General features: G+C 38.8%; 1 protein-coding gene across 2 annotated transcripts; it reads right to left on the minus strand.

The window, feature by feature from the left end:
- Positions 1-327: 327 nt before the first annotated feature.
- Positions 328-15,230, minus strand: rprd2a (regulation of nuclear pre-mRNA domain containing 2a). 2 transcript variants are annotated; one of them, XR_004895386.1, is made up of 12 exons: positions 14,730-15,230; positions 10,688-10,817; positions 10,003-10,154; positions 9,637-9,689; positions 9,335-9,461; positions 9,024-9,199; positions 8,038-8,380; positions 6,615-6,821; positions 5,711-5,893; positions 3,554-5,600; positions 661-786; positions 328-537 (listed from the first exon to the last, which is right to left on the minus strand). XR_004895386.1 is itself a non-coding variant. In XM_035993186.1 (10 exons), exons 1-10 carry the CDS (start codon positions 14,902-14,904, stop codon positions 3,910-3,912), a joined length of 3,237 nt encoding a protein of 1,078 aa, XP_035849079.1. In that variant the 5' UTR covers positions 14,905-15,230; the 3' UTR covers positions 2,895-3,909. The 2 variants fall into 2 exon arrangements, 1 of the variants encoding a protein (XP_035849079.1); XM_035993186.1 differs by lacking the exons at positions 328-537; positions 661-786 and having other exon boundaries at positions 2,895-5,600.
- Positions 15,231-17,470: the final 2,240 nt, after the last annotated feature.

Genomic DNA, 17,470 nt, shown 5'->3' on the forward strand with positions numbered 1-17,470 from the left:
TGTTTTTCCTCAGGTTGCAGAATCTGTCCTCAAAACTCTGCTGCATCATTTTCCATTTTAAAATTATTGGCAAATGTATTGGCAGTATTGGCAGATGCATTCATATGTGTTTTTTTTTACTTATCTGAAATACTGTATGTTTCAGAAAAGTTAAAAACAACAATCAACCAATGACACAGCCCCCAGCCACACAGTAAGAGCCTCACAGGAGCAGGCAAAGAGCCGCATACGGCTCAAGAGCCACAGGTTCGCCACCCCTGATCTAATCCTAACTAGGCTACTTTGTATACTGCGACTAGCTGTAAATAAACACACAACACAACCTTGTTTTATTCAATAATTCTTTATTTCACAAAAACATGCATTTCATGGACTTTTTACATATTGGAGGTGTATGAATACCTGGGTTTATTGAAAGCAATGTGAGGAAATGGGGTGTATGAGTGAGAGAATATAATGTTTAAAAAGTATCTAATAACCTTGAATATACTCACACTGGCGTCTCTGTCCACCCTTCCTGCTCTCCTGTGACTCCTCCTAAACACATAAACAGAATAGAAAGAAACAATTTCAACATTTCAATTTCACCACCTTAGTATTGATTGTTTTGATTTCCTGCTGGTGGCACTCAGTTTCTGATGAATTGAACTGGAGGCTTACTCAGAGAGCTGTGCAGGATTTAAAGAGGAGAGCCACAACAGCATCGACCCCTCTTTCTCTTCCATCGGTTAACATGTGGGAAAGGTTCCCATCACATCAGACACATCAAAGCGTAGCTCTGGATCCCTGAGGATGACAACAGGAGGAGGGAGGGGATCAAACAGAAAATAGGTTAAAATTCAAGGGAAATAAGATGTGTCTTAGAAAGTAAACATTAGTTATAATTCAGGACAAATTAATAAACAAAAACTATGAAGTATCATGGCGCACTTTTAGCGCAATAAACGACATCAACAATCTCCGTGTGAAGTATGAAAACGTCCAGAATGTTTGTGTGTGCGCTATGGCTGCTCCTCGTCTCACAAAAAAAGGCAAGTGATCCTTGAAAGATCTACTGACATCTGGCGACGGTTGGCTCACCTGAGCTTGCTGCACTGTTTATTACCAGAAACATTTATTATCTGTCTGATCACCGAGGCCTGCCTCGTAATAACACATTCCGCACAAGAGTTTCGCCCTACTTAATTACGCATGAAAACGTCGAAAACACTAAAACGCGTTGAAATAACTTTGTTTCACTTTTATTTTCATTATTTTATCCAAAACCGGGTTTTGCAAAGTTGCACGAGTGTTTAGTTCAAATCGATCCTAATTTCCCTGAACAAAGGCTGCAATGATGAGAGAGCGCGTCTTAATTAGGACCAATCTCACCCAAACGAATTATACTTAGAGCCTTGTAAAAGCAATCGAAGCTGAAATGTAAATGTAAAACATAAATCCCTGCGTCTCGTTTAAGGCTACAAGTTAAGATTAATCTTCTTCTTTTTTATACATGTCATAAAATATATTGCTTTTTACAGCATAAAATAAAAAAAATATGATTTATAATCCAACAACATACTAAGGTGTTCAAGTCCAAAAGTCTAATTAACATTTTATCTTTTTTTGCAAGTTAATTAATCAAGCAGTACTTCAATATTTTTGTAATGGCTTAATTAATCTTACTGATTATCAGTTTGTCTTGCAAACTCACACTGAAGCTCTGTGTGGAGTCAGTTTGGCCTCAAATTGAGAGCTTCTTACATTCCCCTCTTCTATTAAAGAAGCAGGGATATTTCAGGAGTCAGAGAGCCATCACCTTTCTACGCTATGAGGGTAACAAACATCTGTTTTCCCAAAGGGAAACAATGAACCCTACTGGAAACGTGCTCATCAAACTACCAGCACAGAGAACAGTGAAGTGAATATTTCAAATGGATAGCTTTAATGCTCAACGTTTGCAAAAGCAGTCAAGCTTCATATAAATAGTTTTAGTAAACATTTAACAGCTTGAAAGAAAAGGTCAACAATACATTTACAAAGCTCTACAGGTTAAAAAAAAAAAAAAGAACAGACTAACATAAGCACTGTTAACTACGCAATCAGTGGAGAATAAGTTAAACATAATAGAATGAGTCTGAAGGAAACTTCTATCAAATCTACAAATCCATTATTGTTTCCAGGCCAAACTGCAAACCATGCACGAACATTAGATTGTACTAGTAATAGCAAACTAAACAAACTTGTCTGTCTTCTATAATTGACTATGCTAAGTAAGCTACACAGCCTTTTAGGGTCAGTTCCGTTAACCGTGGTCTGAGAAAGCCCATGAAAACGTGTGCCGTTTCATGAAATGACCGTTAAACAAACACACAGGTTGAAGTATGCAACTTCAGTGTGGGAGTTTCTTCATTAGGTGTTATTTTTTAAAATATTTGTGGCTATAGTTTAAATGCCCAATTTTGATCAATATTGACTTATTTAACAAGAGCAGACAATATTCTTTTAGGAATTTAATGTGACTTGTGAAATGAACTTTTTCTTCACAAAATGCAGCATCTTCATGAAAACATAATGCATTGTATTCATCCATTTACTATTTAAATACAGTGAATGTATGCAACTTAGGCCTATTTCTATTCTTTGTGTGATTTTTTTTTAAACTCTGGAATAATGTTGCATGGTAACAGCAAACTGTTTTAGACAGAACAATAAACTGACACTTTGGTGGATTAAACCCTTAGTTTTACAAACTTATTATAGTGTGTATCAAAATAGTGATTAAATATTTCCCTCAAATAGCAAAGCATAATTCTACTAAATGCATTACATACTCAAATGGTATGTATATATGATGACTAATAGTTTAGGGCAGTGGTGTAAGGATCAAAGGAAAGGAAAAAAAAAAACAACAGTTTTTCAAACTCAGATTTTTATTAGTCAGTACAAGTAAAACGAAACTGAAGACGAGTATCTTCATCTCCTCCAAAAATGCACTTCTTCTGCGTCGGTGTTGGAGGCAGAAAAAAATAACTCTCACACCTCTCTCTCCATTTGAGGAGTGCCGTATGTGCCGCTCTCCTTCAAGGAACTTAACGAGACGTAAAACTATCGCCGGAGGGAACTTACGCACTGGTGGAGAAAGCATCGCTTCACAAATATATAACATTCGGAGTTGGAACAATGAAAAATAACTTCCCTAAATATGCTAATGAGTATTATAGAAGGAACATAAATTCTATAACATACACTCTGTTTTTCCTACCCAAAGTGATTTAATTTAAATTGAAGTTTAACCAAAGGCTACTGGGAAACTGCTGATATGAAGAGAAGCAGTCAAAACTGCTCACTGAAAAACTAAATAACAGCAGAACCATTGCACCAACTAGATTCTTTTGTTACTCTCTTAGCAAAAATAACTATCGTCAGATTAAATTTCTGTGACTAGTTAACTTACACTTGAGAGCATGCACACACGCTGACCTTTATCAAACTGACACTCTATTACATATGTTATGCAATGCTTCGTACTGGAGCAAATAACACAAAAAGTGAATTATATATATATATCCACCTCTTATTTTCTTTAATCTTCTGTCTTCACTCTTCAGCTCAGCAGCCCTCTCAGAGCCTCCGATTTCTTTTCCATCTCCTGGTGTTGTCTCTTGTTCTCCTCAACATCCTATATTCTTCTGCCATTCGCACTTTTCTCCTGGTAGCTGCTGAATTAATTCTTCTTCAGTATAACCTTGTCTCCTGATGCCCACCTCAGTATCTGCACTTTTATCCACCCAGATTTTCACAGGTTTCTTATGGCAAGATGTGGACCTCAACACTGAGTGACTAGAAGTTACTGAACAGTCTTAAACGCCCTGCCCCTGCCTTCATGACATCCACAGTGATTTAAAGAGCTCAAAGTTAAATGTCCAGTCAGTACCGTGGGGGTGGAAAGGGTCTTTTCGGGGGGAACATTGGCCCAGGATTTCCACCTCCTCTTGGACCTGGACGTTTGCCTCTTAACCTTGGATCGGGGCCGTGGAACCGAGGAAATGGTGCACGTGGAGGTCCTCTGGGGTGTGGGTGGTGTGCTGGGTGGGGAGGCCGATGTGGAGGCCGTAGACCAGGATGACGGATTTCAAAATTACGTGGTGGTGGTGGTCGCCTTGGAGTGTAGTGCGGAGGAGGGGGGCTGTGCCGCTGGTAGTCATGGGCATAGTAGGGGTCCTCTGAGGGTGAGAAAGGGGGAGTGAGGCGCTCTTGAACTCTGGGGTAGTGGTGCGGAGGGCTGCCTGGCCTGTAATACGGATCGTCTGGGTGGCGGTAAGGGTCGTCTTGAAAGAAAAGGGCATCATGATGACGAAGCTCATCCTGGTAAAGCAGGCCGTCTGGGTGAGGGTGAAAATCCTCAGGGGGAGGAGGGCGAGGTCGGTCAAGATCAAACAGCGAATCATCAGGATGAAACATGGATTTGTGTTGATGGTCGTGGACCACCATCCCACTGATGACACTGTCGACTCTGCCCCCGATCACCTCCCCTGTGCCAGCGCCAGGCACCGGCTGCTGCACTGCCGGCATCATCATACTGCTGGTCGCGGAAGGAGGGGCGGCAAAGACAGGAGGAGGGGGAGGGAGCTTTGGGACAGGAGGGAGGGTGCTTCTGAAGAAACCAGGGGATGTGGTGGCACCCTGCTGGGAGGCTAACTCTTGAGGTTCCTGAAATGTCTCTGTTTGGTATGGATAAAGTCCCGGTGCCTTGTTTTCTCCAGCACCTCCAGGCGCTGTCACATTGTAGCCTCGTGGTTGCTGAGCGTTCCCCTCTGGGTAAATGTCACCATACCAACCCCTTTCACTCACCCCCTGAAAGCTTTCAATGTGTGTGCTACATGCACTCCCTGTGGCTCTTTTTCCAGGCACTGGCCCTCCTGTTTGTGCAGAAATCTGCTGGTATTGTGCAGCAGGTGCAGTAACCCCATGCTCTGACATTTGGTAGACCTGCCCGTTCTGAGCCACACCTGGCTGCATGTAAGCTTGCTGTTGGGGATTGTTGCGGTTCTGCTGACTGCTGTTCTGGTATGCAATAGGAGCAGTGTTAACCGTTTCTGCAATCGATGGCTGATTTGTGGTAGAAAGCAATGGGACCACCACAGGCTTGTCCATGATCTCATCTTGAGTTGGAGTGCCTCCGCCCTCATCCCACACTGGGGTCCCACCCTGGGTGTCTGTCCCAGTTACTGGGCTGAGGTTATCCCCTCCCGGAACTAGGTTGGTAGAAAGGCCTAAGCCAAATGCATTGAAGGCAGGGTTCCCCTGCAGGAAGTTGTGGATTTTAGACTCTAAACTGTTAGAAGACATGGACGGTTCTGGCTCTGTGGTCAAATCCATGTCTCTGTGGAGAGCCTGGACCAGGGCAGAGGCTGGGATAGAAGTTTGGGGGGGGGCGTGGGAGCTTGTGCTCTGCCTTACAGTGGAGATGTGTGAAGAAGGCACAGGTGCATCAGAGGAGAGAGACGAGCTCTGAGAGGGCACTGCTGGTACAGATGTGGATGAGGGAGGAATCTTGCCTGTACTGGAGGAGTCTGAGGAGACATTTGCAGCTGGGCTACTCAGAAGAGAAGTTATGCCTAAGTGAAGAAATGGAGGAACCAGAAATGTATTTTAAGCAACCTTGCCACTTTTAATGTAGGACAGAAAATTGGTACATGATAGAAACAAAAGGACTCCTTATTCTCACCCTCAAGGCTGCCTTGGCCCTGGACTTTGGAGAGAGCGCCGAGGAGGTCTGCAGGACTCATGTCCACCTTGGAGAGGAGGTTCACCAGTGAACTAGCATCCTGCGAGGCCACAGAGGCAGCAGGTGTAGTCTTCAATGAGGCGCCAGCAGGGGCAGAAGCAGGAGGACTCTCCACTAATGGTCCTGTGAGACAGAGAGGGACACTCACTTTAATTGTAAATTAAATAACTGATCATTGAGATGTTAAATGTTTTAAAACAAACAATCGTGAAGATTTCAGAGAAATTAGAACTATTACAGGAGGATTTTGGGACTTAAACCACATCAACATACAAATAACACTTAAAAATGTGACATTTGTAAGGTCAATTTGAATTCAGGCTTATTCAGTTCTATGTTGCAAATGTAATGTGCGATGGAAACCACATTACATTTGCAAAGTTAGTTCTTTCATAGCAGATGTCAAGAGTTACCACTCAATCAGCAGTGCTAAGAGTTTTCTTTTCTTGGTATATGACATAATAAATACTCTGAATTTTATTGTTTTGCTGTTTTAATACATTTTTATTATGACGTTTGATGTGTGTGTATATGTGTTTGTATGTATGCATAGGTATACACTCATATTTGTCTGCACTCTTAACTTTAATTTCAAGTTCTAGGGGACAAAATGTATTATAGTACATCACCAACCTGCCAATTTACTTTTATATGATGTTTTTGAGTTCATCTGCCTTCTCTAAGCCAGTTGAAAGTGTGATTGTATGGTGAGCAGGGAAATGGGGTGAATGGGACTTAAACATTATCACAGGACTTCCTCACATTGTTATATTTCCCTTGTCACTTTGTAATGTTGTTCAACTTTTGGATTATTATGACGTTTTGAATAGCCACTTGCACTCACCTGTGTTTTTCATGACTGAATTCAAACTGTTGAGGATGGAGCTAATTTTACCCAGGTCAACACTTTCCACTGCTGCTGCTGAAGGAGCCGCTACAGGAGTCGCTACTAGGGGTGTGACCTGTGTGACAGGCTGCTCTGTCGCCACTGATGGCTCCGTTTTTGCAGTGGACACCTTTGGGTGGCTGGTGCTTTCAATCTGCTCCTCAACTGAAGTGAAATATACAACAGTGAGAGAGAGTATGGATGTTAACAGATATGCCCTCTATGTAATGAACAGGGTTTTTGCAGGTTTCAACACATCAAATTTAAGACCTTTTTAAGACCTTTATGAATGAAATTTAAGACCTATATCACGACATAAAAGTACAACGAAATGTTGAGTCACAAAAGTAGTTGCAAAGTAAATTAAATTATTGAAATTGAATAAAAGCGACACGGAGTAATAATGATCTGTACATATACAGCAAATTTTATTTGGACTAGCGAAAGAAAGAACTACAACACCACAGAATAAAAAATAAAAAAAAACATTTGTTCATTTCACAATGAGCATTAGAGTTAGCGTTTCATGGACGTAGGAAAATGTAAGACCTGTTTGAAATTATTTGAGACCTAGAACACAATACTTTTGCAAATGTAAGACTTTTTAAGGCCTAAAATTTTGAGACAAGACAACTATACAGTAGTTATTTGTTTTTAGGCAACACAATTAATTTCATCATCATTTTTCTACAAGCGCAGATAATTTATGGGCCAGAGAAGTCACTGCAAATAAATTAATGGAGGGGAATATGCTGCCAAAAATACTGAAACATAGTCTAGCTTTCTGTGAAAAGCAAAATTGTAACCCAAAGTTAAAAAAAACCCAAACAAAAATACAAAAACTTCTTAACATGCTAACACTATAATGACAAATAATCTTGTACTGGCTATAAGATATTATTTGTGATGTTAAAATAATGTAGGCCACAGAAACACACAGGGCCAGAACATAGTAAAATCCAGTTTCAGCTCTATCATGTTAACAGTATGAGTAGTGCACTGAAAATCATACACAAGAAACATTATAACCATAAAAATAATCTTTGCAAATGGCTAATAAACAAATTTAAGTACATGTACATACTGGTAAAAGGTAATATTCAACACATCAGAGTTGAGTGTGGTAAAATGGCAGATATATGGCTGTCTGTAGTTGTAAAAATGTATCTAATTTTAATAAGATGGGGAAAAGTGTTCCAGAAAAATTGTCTGAAACACAAATTGGAAGAAATACTCTTCTCAATTTCATTATTTCATCACATTTTCTGCATAACGCTGCCAAAGACATTCAGCATTTATATATATTATATATTCAGCATTATTTATAAGCCCTCACTGTGAAGTCAGTCATTAAGTCCCTAATCATCAGCCCACTCCTTACCTATAATGCCACTGCTGTCCATTTCTTCCTCAGAGAGCTCCATGTCTTCCACTTCACGGTTATCATTCTCCCCGAGAGTCTCTGTGTGTTTGGGGGATCCTCCCGGTGAGGACAGAGGGCTCGGGGCCGGTGGCTCTGCCTCCTCATCCATAGCACAGCCATCAAGATCTGGATCGGGGCGGGCCAATTCCAGACCCCGGAAAGGGGACTCTGAGCCCGTTGGAGACGGTGCATCTGCAGAGGGTGAGGGGATGGGTGACTCGTCCAGGTCTGGCAAGGTGGCCTTCAGGGTGTCCAGTTTACGCTTTAGGTGGGACACCCGGTTGGCAAATGTCTGGTAGGCCTGGGAAAGAGAGGTCATGGAGTGTCAGTAAATGAAAAGTAAAATAAAATAAAAACAGAACACAATCTACTAACAGCTTTTATAGCCAGCTAACAATTCAACTCACACATGTAAAAATGATCAGTCAAAAGTATCACTTCATTTTTGTTTTCATGTTGAGGTAGCAAATCTGGTTCATGCACTGTGGACTTTCCTGTCATTTCACAGTTAATACGTTTAATATACTGTACAGATTTCATATAGTACTGTTTTTGCGTCTTCCTTGTACACTGAGCTTTTATGAATGAACATGTCTTCTATCTCATCTTAAATTAAATGTATGCTCATACTGCCATTAAAACTGAAGGAATTATTTTGAATACACAGGTCAACACACATCATTTTCACTACACTGGTCAAAGGTGGTTCTCTGCATGATATGGGCGAGTAAAGCGACTAAAAAAATAAGAGCAGGAACAAAATAACCCCAGGTCGGGCTAACAAACAATGCTGGCATAATTTCACTTGAATACATGTTCACAAATAACAAGGATGTAGCACTGTAAGCAAACTTATAGTTGCAAAAGTGTGACCCGAGGTTTGTGAGGATGTGATGCTGTAACCAATACAACAAATATCGGACTACAAATACACTGTCACTCACATTAGCAACAATCTTGACCTCCTTGTACTGCATCTCGTAGAAGATATCTGCGTTGCTGAGGGCCTCCATGAGAGGAGGCCCTGTTTTGATTTGTTTGTCAAAGAACTTGACAAACTCCTGTAGTTGCGCACTTCCTTCCTCAAAGTCCTTGGAGAATTTCTTTCCTCCTGCCTTATCTGTAAGAATCAAGCATGTAAGGATGATTTTTGATGCAATGTGAGAAAAAGCACTGCTGATCTTGAAACCAAGAACCATCTGTGTGTTGCAGTAGGACAGGTGGTACAACAGTAGAAGATGACTAAAGCAGGCACCTTTGAGTCTCTTGAGGGCATCAGAACTGCATATGTCAACCCTCATAGCTGCCAGCTGCTTTTCTCTCAGGTCCAACTCCTCCAGAGATTTCTTGTACTTGGACAGTTCGTCGAATAGTGCCTGGGGCTAAATAAGCAGGGGGTGCAGTCAGCCACAATGTCAGAACAACATAATATTAGGATAAAGGGGGGGGGAAAGAGGAACCCTACAAGCACAACTACTTTTATTAGCTTAATTTGTAAAATAATGTTGCAGTTTAGTTAGGGTTTAGTTAAGCTTAAAACGTTAATGTATTACTTACCACAAACTCAGCCACAACCTTGGACTGTAGGTCTGCTTTAGACTCGACTGGAGCTTTTTATTTTTAAAAAAGAGAAAAGAAACGAATAGAAATTAGAGATCACATGAAACAGCAAAAATAATGATCACCTTCACAAAGCTGTGCAACACTCAGTATTTGGATAACAAATACAAACAAATTAAATCAAAATGTCAGAAATGATTAAAAACAGGGTTACATATGAATAATAAATATATAGTAGCCAATAGAACAACATACTGTGACTAATAAAACCCTAATGGATGCAAAGTCTCAAGATGGGTGTTGAGATGAGGTATTAATAAAAATGTCAACAGAAAGTGAAAAATAAAAAGCAAAGACGCTTACTTTTTTGCTCCACGGGTGTCTCAGGAGGGGACTCCTCTTTAACTAAGGTACTCTTAAGCTCAGTAATGAGCGCCCCTGAATACACACCCCTGTCCTCCCAGATGGACAGTATCCTCTCCACCGATTTAATTACCTTAGGGTCGCCATCATTGCTGGAGAAAGGAGAAGGAATGACAGAATAAGAACAAGGGAGGGCAGGGATTTATGTTTCGTTGTTGTAATGACATTTGTGTTTTATGTGTGAAGGATTTCTTTCAATAAATGAAACAAAAAAACAAGGACAGAGGAGAAAGGAAAAATAAGAAACAAAAGCAGGTGGCCGGGTTGGTTCAGTGGGTAGGGCAGGCGCACATATACTGAGAGGTTTATGCCTCAACGCAGAGGTCCAGGGTTCGAATCCGACCTGTGATGATTTCCTGCATGTTGTCCCCCTCTCTCCCCCCCCTTTCTCACCTAGCTGTCCTGTCAAAATTAAAGGCGGAAAAGCCCAAAAAATAATCTTAAAAAAAAAAAAAGCAGAAGACAAAGGATGAGGTTGAAAGAAATGAGAGGAAGAATAGGGCAACATACACAACCATTATTACTGCATCTAATATACTGTACATTATATCAGGACTGTCTGACATTAACAGACTTTGATAGAGCTGAGCCCTCCATGATAGCCACATCTCTACAAACTACTTACTTGACCAGCAAGAAGGCGTCAGGGAGCATCTCGGCGAACGCCGTGCGGTAAACAATGGCATTTTTTCTTTTACAGTTCTGAATGACATCGTTGGCGACGTAAAAAAGGTTGAGCCTGTGTGAAGTATCAGCTGTTAGAAGAAAAGAGAGACAACAATGTTAGTTTGACTGATGGGCTGAAGGTCTGCTGAGGGAGGAGCTAAAGTCCAAATAACCTAAAAAGAGGCTCATGTCTTTAACAGTTTTTAAATATTTGTCGACATCAGTAGTGCTGCAATGCATTGACTATTTGTATAAGTTGTATTATCCAACTTATTATCTACTCTACTAAGTGTCTAAATTAGAAGCATCCATCACTTATGACCAGAAATGACCAGAATTACCAGCAGCCAAACAAGAAAACATATTCATTTTGTAATGACATTAAATGAGAAAAGCAAACACATCTTAGTGTTTGTTAAACTGAAAATCTAAAATGTTTGGTGTTTTTACTTAATAAATGACAATATCATTTAATTATTCACTCTGACAGATACATAAATGAAAACAACCATTCATGAATTATTAAAAATGTGACTAATGCACAGGCATCCACTGTAGAGGCTTGGGATATCCTAATTGGTTCTCTTTTAAACCCATATTTAATCTATCTATCTATCTATCTATCTATCTATCTATCTATCATAACATGTCTAATGTGTCCCTTTGGTAGAATGTAAGAAGACCCACACGCACACACCCACATACCATCATGTTTTATTTATTTATTATATATATTTATTATTTTATAAGGACATGGCGATATGTACATAGTTTGGGTTAAGTGTTGTATGTATGTTCAAGAATCCTTTTCTATGGAACCTTGTGTACAATTTTCATGTGATGGCTATATGACTTTAGACCAATGTCAGACAATGCAGCACAACATTACACCATCATCATAATCCTTGTTGTTGCCATATATGTGTGTATGAGTGTAATTTGACATTTTTTGAAACCAGTGACAACATGTTACCCAAGTTCGGCTACAGACACCAAATCCATACTTTTATTTATACTTTACTGACTGACTACACCTTTTCCCACAAAACCTTTTATTTAATTCACCGAAATAATCAAACTTCTCTGCATAATGCAGTTATCTCATCAAACAATGTATAAACAAAACTAAGAATCGGACCAAGCATTCTGTGCCAACTTAGGTTACTTGACCATTTGACCAACTGTGCTGAACATAATTCATTGATAAATAACTCAATTAATAGATCTAATTTAGGCAATTTGTGCACTGCAATCTAGACATTTGAAAAACAAAAGATGTATAAGAAACAGATTATGTTTAAAAGAAAACATTTTTTATCGCAGTGCAAAGACTTTTTAAAGATTAACTGTGACTAAAGGGTGAAACATTCAACTCGCAGCCATTTACATTGCTATTTTACAGCTTACATGTGTCTATCCATACATCTATCCAGCAGAACAAATGCAAAGACTTATTTTAGACTGTTTTCAGTCAAACTACATTTGAGCTAACTGAAACACAATTTACAACAACGTACTACTTTAAACAGCAAGCTGAGAGAAAGACAGAAAATAATGAGGCAAGGCCACCTCCCTTTTTACAAAATGATTGGAGTAAAACCAGCCAACCCTGGCATTGAAGTCCATAATAAAGTTCCTTATCTCCTTCTCCAGCCACAGTGGATGTGAAAAACAGAAATAGTTTTGGAACATCAAATCAGCAACACATTAAAAAACACTAAATTCAGTCAACATATAAAGAGAGTTACCTGCATAAATCACAATAAATGCCAGTGGGTCAATCACCCATTTATTTCATTTTGTTTAAAACCAATAGCTGTTTCTCAGACAGAAACCAGACAAATCTCCATTATTCAAAAACAAGGAGCTCTTCAGGTTAGAATAATGGCATCTGCAATAAACCTTTCTAAATCAAACTGAATGTAATTGTCCGTTAAGTGTATTTTGACTGCTATTGCAAACATTAAATTTAAAAACAGATAACTACTGGAACCATGAGTCTTCTTTTCCTCGTGATCCATCTAAATTAACCTTCTATCAAATTGCTCACAGGAAATCAAGAAGCAGCATGGAATATTGTTAAAGCTGAAGGCCATCACCAAAAGATGATTGAACTCTATCAAATGATTCTTGTGGTTAGGCCCTATATTGTATTCTATAAAGGTGCAAATAACATATCATTATTGATTCATCTGTCAATTGTTTTTCAATTGTTTAGTGTAAAAATATAAAAATGTTTTTTTCTGACCGACCAAAGATATTTAATGTACAATGATATAAAACACACAAACAAAGCAGTATTGTCTCATATTTTGGGCCACATGAAACAATAAATGTTCAGCATTTTCAGCTCAAAGCAGTCGGTCCTCATGTTTAAGTAATTTTAACAAATATATCTTACATTATATATTTTTAAAGAATTTTAAGCATATCAGTTTTGACTTTGTCCACTTGTGTTTTGAAAAAAAAAAAAAAAAAAAAAAAGATTTCACAGAATAGTTTGAAAATAATTACTTAAATACCATTGGTGATGGACTTTATATCACACATACAGAAAAACTCAGGTTTACAAGTCACATATCAGATCTTGTAGCAAAGGATCATGCAATACTTTTTTGTTGAGTAAAGAAATATACTCAATCGAATAAACAGCTATGTAACCAAGGCCAACAAGAAGACAGTGTCTCAGAAGACGACACCATACTGCAAGCGCGCCGACTTAAAAAAAAAGCCCATCCTGTTACTGCAAAACACCAGTGACAAACTTCAGGATCAGTCTTTAGGATCATCTCTTGCACAAAGCTTAAGTTACACAAAGCCAAACCAACAAACAGAAGCATGTGAATAAGGTACAAAGCTGGGAAAAGCTGTAGATTTGTACTCTGCTACCAAACAACATCTCTCATCGGATGAGAGACGAAACGTATGTAAGATTAGAAGTCCGGTTGCCCTTAAATTCAACCTTCCTTGGATACTATAACCTGTGTGACTGAGAACCTTTACAGATACCGTGATATGGCAAATTACTTCCTATACATTCTGAAAACATTAAAAAGCAATGTTCTACTTCACATCCCAGATATACCATTATTTGTATGGATCTGTAATAGAAAAATGCCAATATTTATAACTGCAAATAACCTGACTCCTGGGAACCTGTGATTTTTTTGGGCCACTGGAGGTGGGACCCCCGGGATGCTTTTCTGGGGACTCCAGTTTTGAAAAGCACTTGACAATGGCAAAATCCAACACCCCCTTATATTAACAAGGACTTTAGTAACGTTAGCTAAGGTACGCTTATATTGTCAACAAATGAAGTAGCACTAGTTTCAATAGAAAAAATATATTTTCAAGCGAGCAATAAGCCCACTTGAAAGCAACTGACAGTATTGTCAGCGACCGAATCATCCCACCCAGGTGAGACTACCTGCTGCTATCAGACTGTACAACAGCAGTGCAAACCACTGACTATAACACACACACACACACACACACACACACACACACACACACATTGTGCTATTACATATGATACCATATTATATTACTATCATATATTATTATATTATATATCATATATATTGATATTCTATTATAAGCTATGTTATATTGCTGCACTATATAACACTCTATATACCGTTATATTGTTGTACTATAGGCCTACTATATTCTATAACATTACTGCACCTTATACTATGTCTCATTTCCCTCATTATTTCATAATGTACTATATTGTACTATATGCTTATATGTTTCATTGACTCCTGCAATATATTCTATTAAGACTGCTGCTATTAAACCACCGTCACTTTATCAGCACCACTCAATGTGTGTTTAAACTCCATAGTTTAAACACATGATTTGCTCCAAACTAGGAGAAATATGTTGGATAGTAAGCAGCAACAAATGTGATCTCATATAGTTACTTTGACACTGACGGAGATCACCTCTAACGTTACAGCTGAAACACAACTGTGAGTTGAACAGGTAAAGCTACTCACATTTCCTCAAACACTTCATCCAGTGTCGCACAATCAGGCTGTGGTACTTCTTGTTGTCGATGCACCATGTTGACAGTGCTTGAATTGAATCCATCGTGTTGGAAACACCTCGAAACTTCTTCTCTAAAGTAGACTCTAGAGAGCCGCCAGAAGCGGCTCCTGCTCCGGCTGCCATGTCCGGTGGAGCTCCAAAAACCAGCTGAAGATAGCCGTGGCTAGCACTTAGCTTAGCATGCTAGCTGAACGTAGCACATCCATGATCGCATTCAGCAGCCTCTCAGCTGCCACTGAAATGTTACAAAAGCTTTAATGTTCGGTATGCTGTTTCCAATCACTTTTTACGTCTAGGAATTATCCACCATGAGCTACTGTATCACAGCTAGTAGTTTACATAACCTAACATTTAAGGCTTAAACTTAGCGCCTCGCGACATCCTGCAGGTCTGTTTACTCGTTGCTGGTGGAGTGATTGATGAAGGACACTTCCGCAAACTAGACATGAGTATGGCGCCACCTAGTGCCACGGAAGCTAATATATAAGCCACCTGCTGCCTGCTACCAGCATTGTGTATGCTAGATCGGATCCGCTAGACGTGTCGACGTCAAAGGACGTGCCTCGTGGCCCGCCTTATTCTACCTTATTCTGCCTCTGATTGGCTTACCCTGGTATTCTTACCCTAACCCTAACCAATCCCCACTCTCCATGCCTAAACATAACTACGTCGACCATTCTAGCAGATCCGATTTAGGATCTATCTGCAAGCACAGGAAATAAAAAACTAGGATGGCGAAGCCCTCCCTGCGTCTGATTGGCTTAACCTGACATTCTTACCCTAACCCTCACGCTTTGGAGGAGGGTCTGGCAAAGCGAGAATACCCTAACCCTAACCAGCACATTAAAAGATACCAATCTCACTCTGTGCAGGCAACGAGTACTAGCCATAGACTGTAATATTAACAGTCTATGGTACTAGCCAATCAGAGGGAGAGTAGGGCGGGTACTGCCTTCGCCATCCTAGGAAGAGAAAAAAAAGCAGCCTATCACGTGGAACAGTGCTGGAATAGGTACTCTGATCTTTTACTTTGTAAAATCTTTATTTGAAAATTAAGTAGAGCTGTCAAATAAATGTAGTGGAGTAAAGAGTACAATATTTCCCTCTGAAATAAAGTGGAGTACAAGTAGAAAGTAACATCAAATGGAAAGTTATCTGTCTCATGGTGTCGGTGTTCCACCAAAACAATTATACACTTTCAATTGTTAATCATAATAAATCAATTAACTGATCAATTAGAAACGGCTATTATATTCAAAAAAAGAATTCTTATATAAAATAAAACTCCTGCCAACACATAACAGCTGGCAAATAAGAGTTCTGGCTGCTGCTCTGTGTGTCTTATTTCATTTAATTTCTAGGTAGTATGCAGCTAACACATAACAAACTTTAAATGTTGAAGCAGGACAAATGTAATGATTTCAGACAAGCTTGGACTATCAGTGTTTTTCATTCCAGAAATCAACAAACATACTGCATTTTGATGAAACATCATTCATTTAATATATAAAAAAAATATGTGCATTTATCAATCAAGTCACCAATATTCACAATTTCATTATAATAAACAAAAAAATAGCCTAAAACAAATGAAACTAAAAACAAGAAAACTGGGAAATAAGAATTTTACTTTACTTTGTTTTTCTCCAATTTCACAAATGAAAGATGTGTAACATAGCACAGCAAAACCTGTACTAGGGTGCAACATTTTATATCCCAAAACAACACTACAATACAATATTGTTCTCCACCACATGTTTACAGTTTCTATTTTAAATAACATAACTGAGGGCCAATAAAAATGACTAATTACATCTACATCTCCACAGCAGCACATTTGGTTTGCAATGATTTATGGTTACCTTTATGTCATATAAGTAAGGCGAACTGGTGAGAAACCACCAAAGATGAAACCCCATTCAACATGAATATCTATATTTAAAATATGGTGGTGCAAATGGCCAAAAGCTATCAAAAAATAATTTGTTTATCACAGTTCCATGATATTGTGTAATACATAATCAATAGTTAAGCTCTTTGAGTGAACAATAAAGTATTTTGTGTGAATAATAAGCCTGACAATAAGATAAATTTAGTCTAAATAGTATCTGATTCAAGCATCCATCGATGGAATCAACTTTTTTTTTAAGTACCAATCCTCTTAAACAGATCTTTAATAAATAATAATTCTTTGATGTTAACAAATGTGTAACACAGGATCAAATCTAATATGCCCGTTCTATAATATAAAAAATAGTCACTCATTTGTGTAATAAATTGTTACGTTTTTAACTCTTTCTACACAAAGCAAGTTCTTTCACTGGCTAGCTACTGAAGTAGATGATATATTAACATCCAGCCAAGCATCTCATATTTCCTCAACTATCTCAATAATTATTAATCAGGCTGTGGTATTTCCTGGGCAGCATTTTGCTCTTTATCTATAAGTTCAACTATATCTATTCTTATTCACATAGAAACAATGTTACGTGTGTGTGTGTGTGTGTGTGTGTGTGTGTGTGTGTGTGTGTGTGTGTTAAGTGCTAATAAATAAAGAAGTAGTGTCTGTGAAGTAAGGTGAATATGATATGATTATGCAAAACTGTTTGGTTTGGCACATTTTGGCAGCGGCTACATTCCTTTGCTCCACCATATTTTACAATCAATCAGCTGGAAAAATATCATCAGC

This window comes from Sander lucioperca, chromosome 16, assembly GCF_008315115.2.
Source record: "Sander lucioperca isolate FBNREF2018 chromosome 16, SLUC_FBN_1.2, whole genome shotgun sequence".
Lineage (NCBI taxonomy): Eukaryota > Metazoa > Chordata > Actinopteri > Perciformes > Percidae > Sander > Sander lucioperca.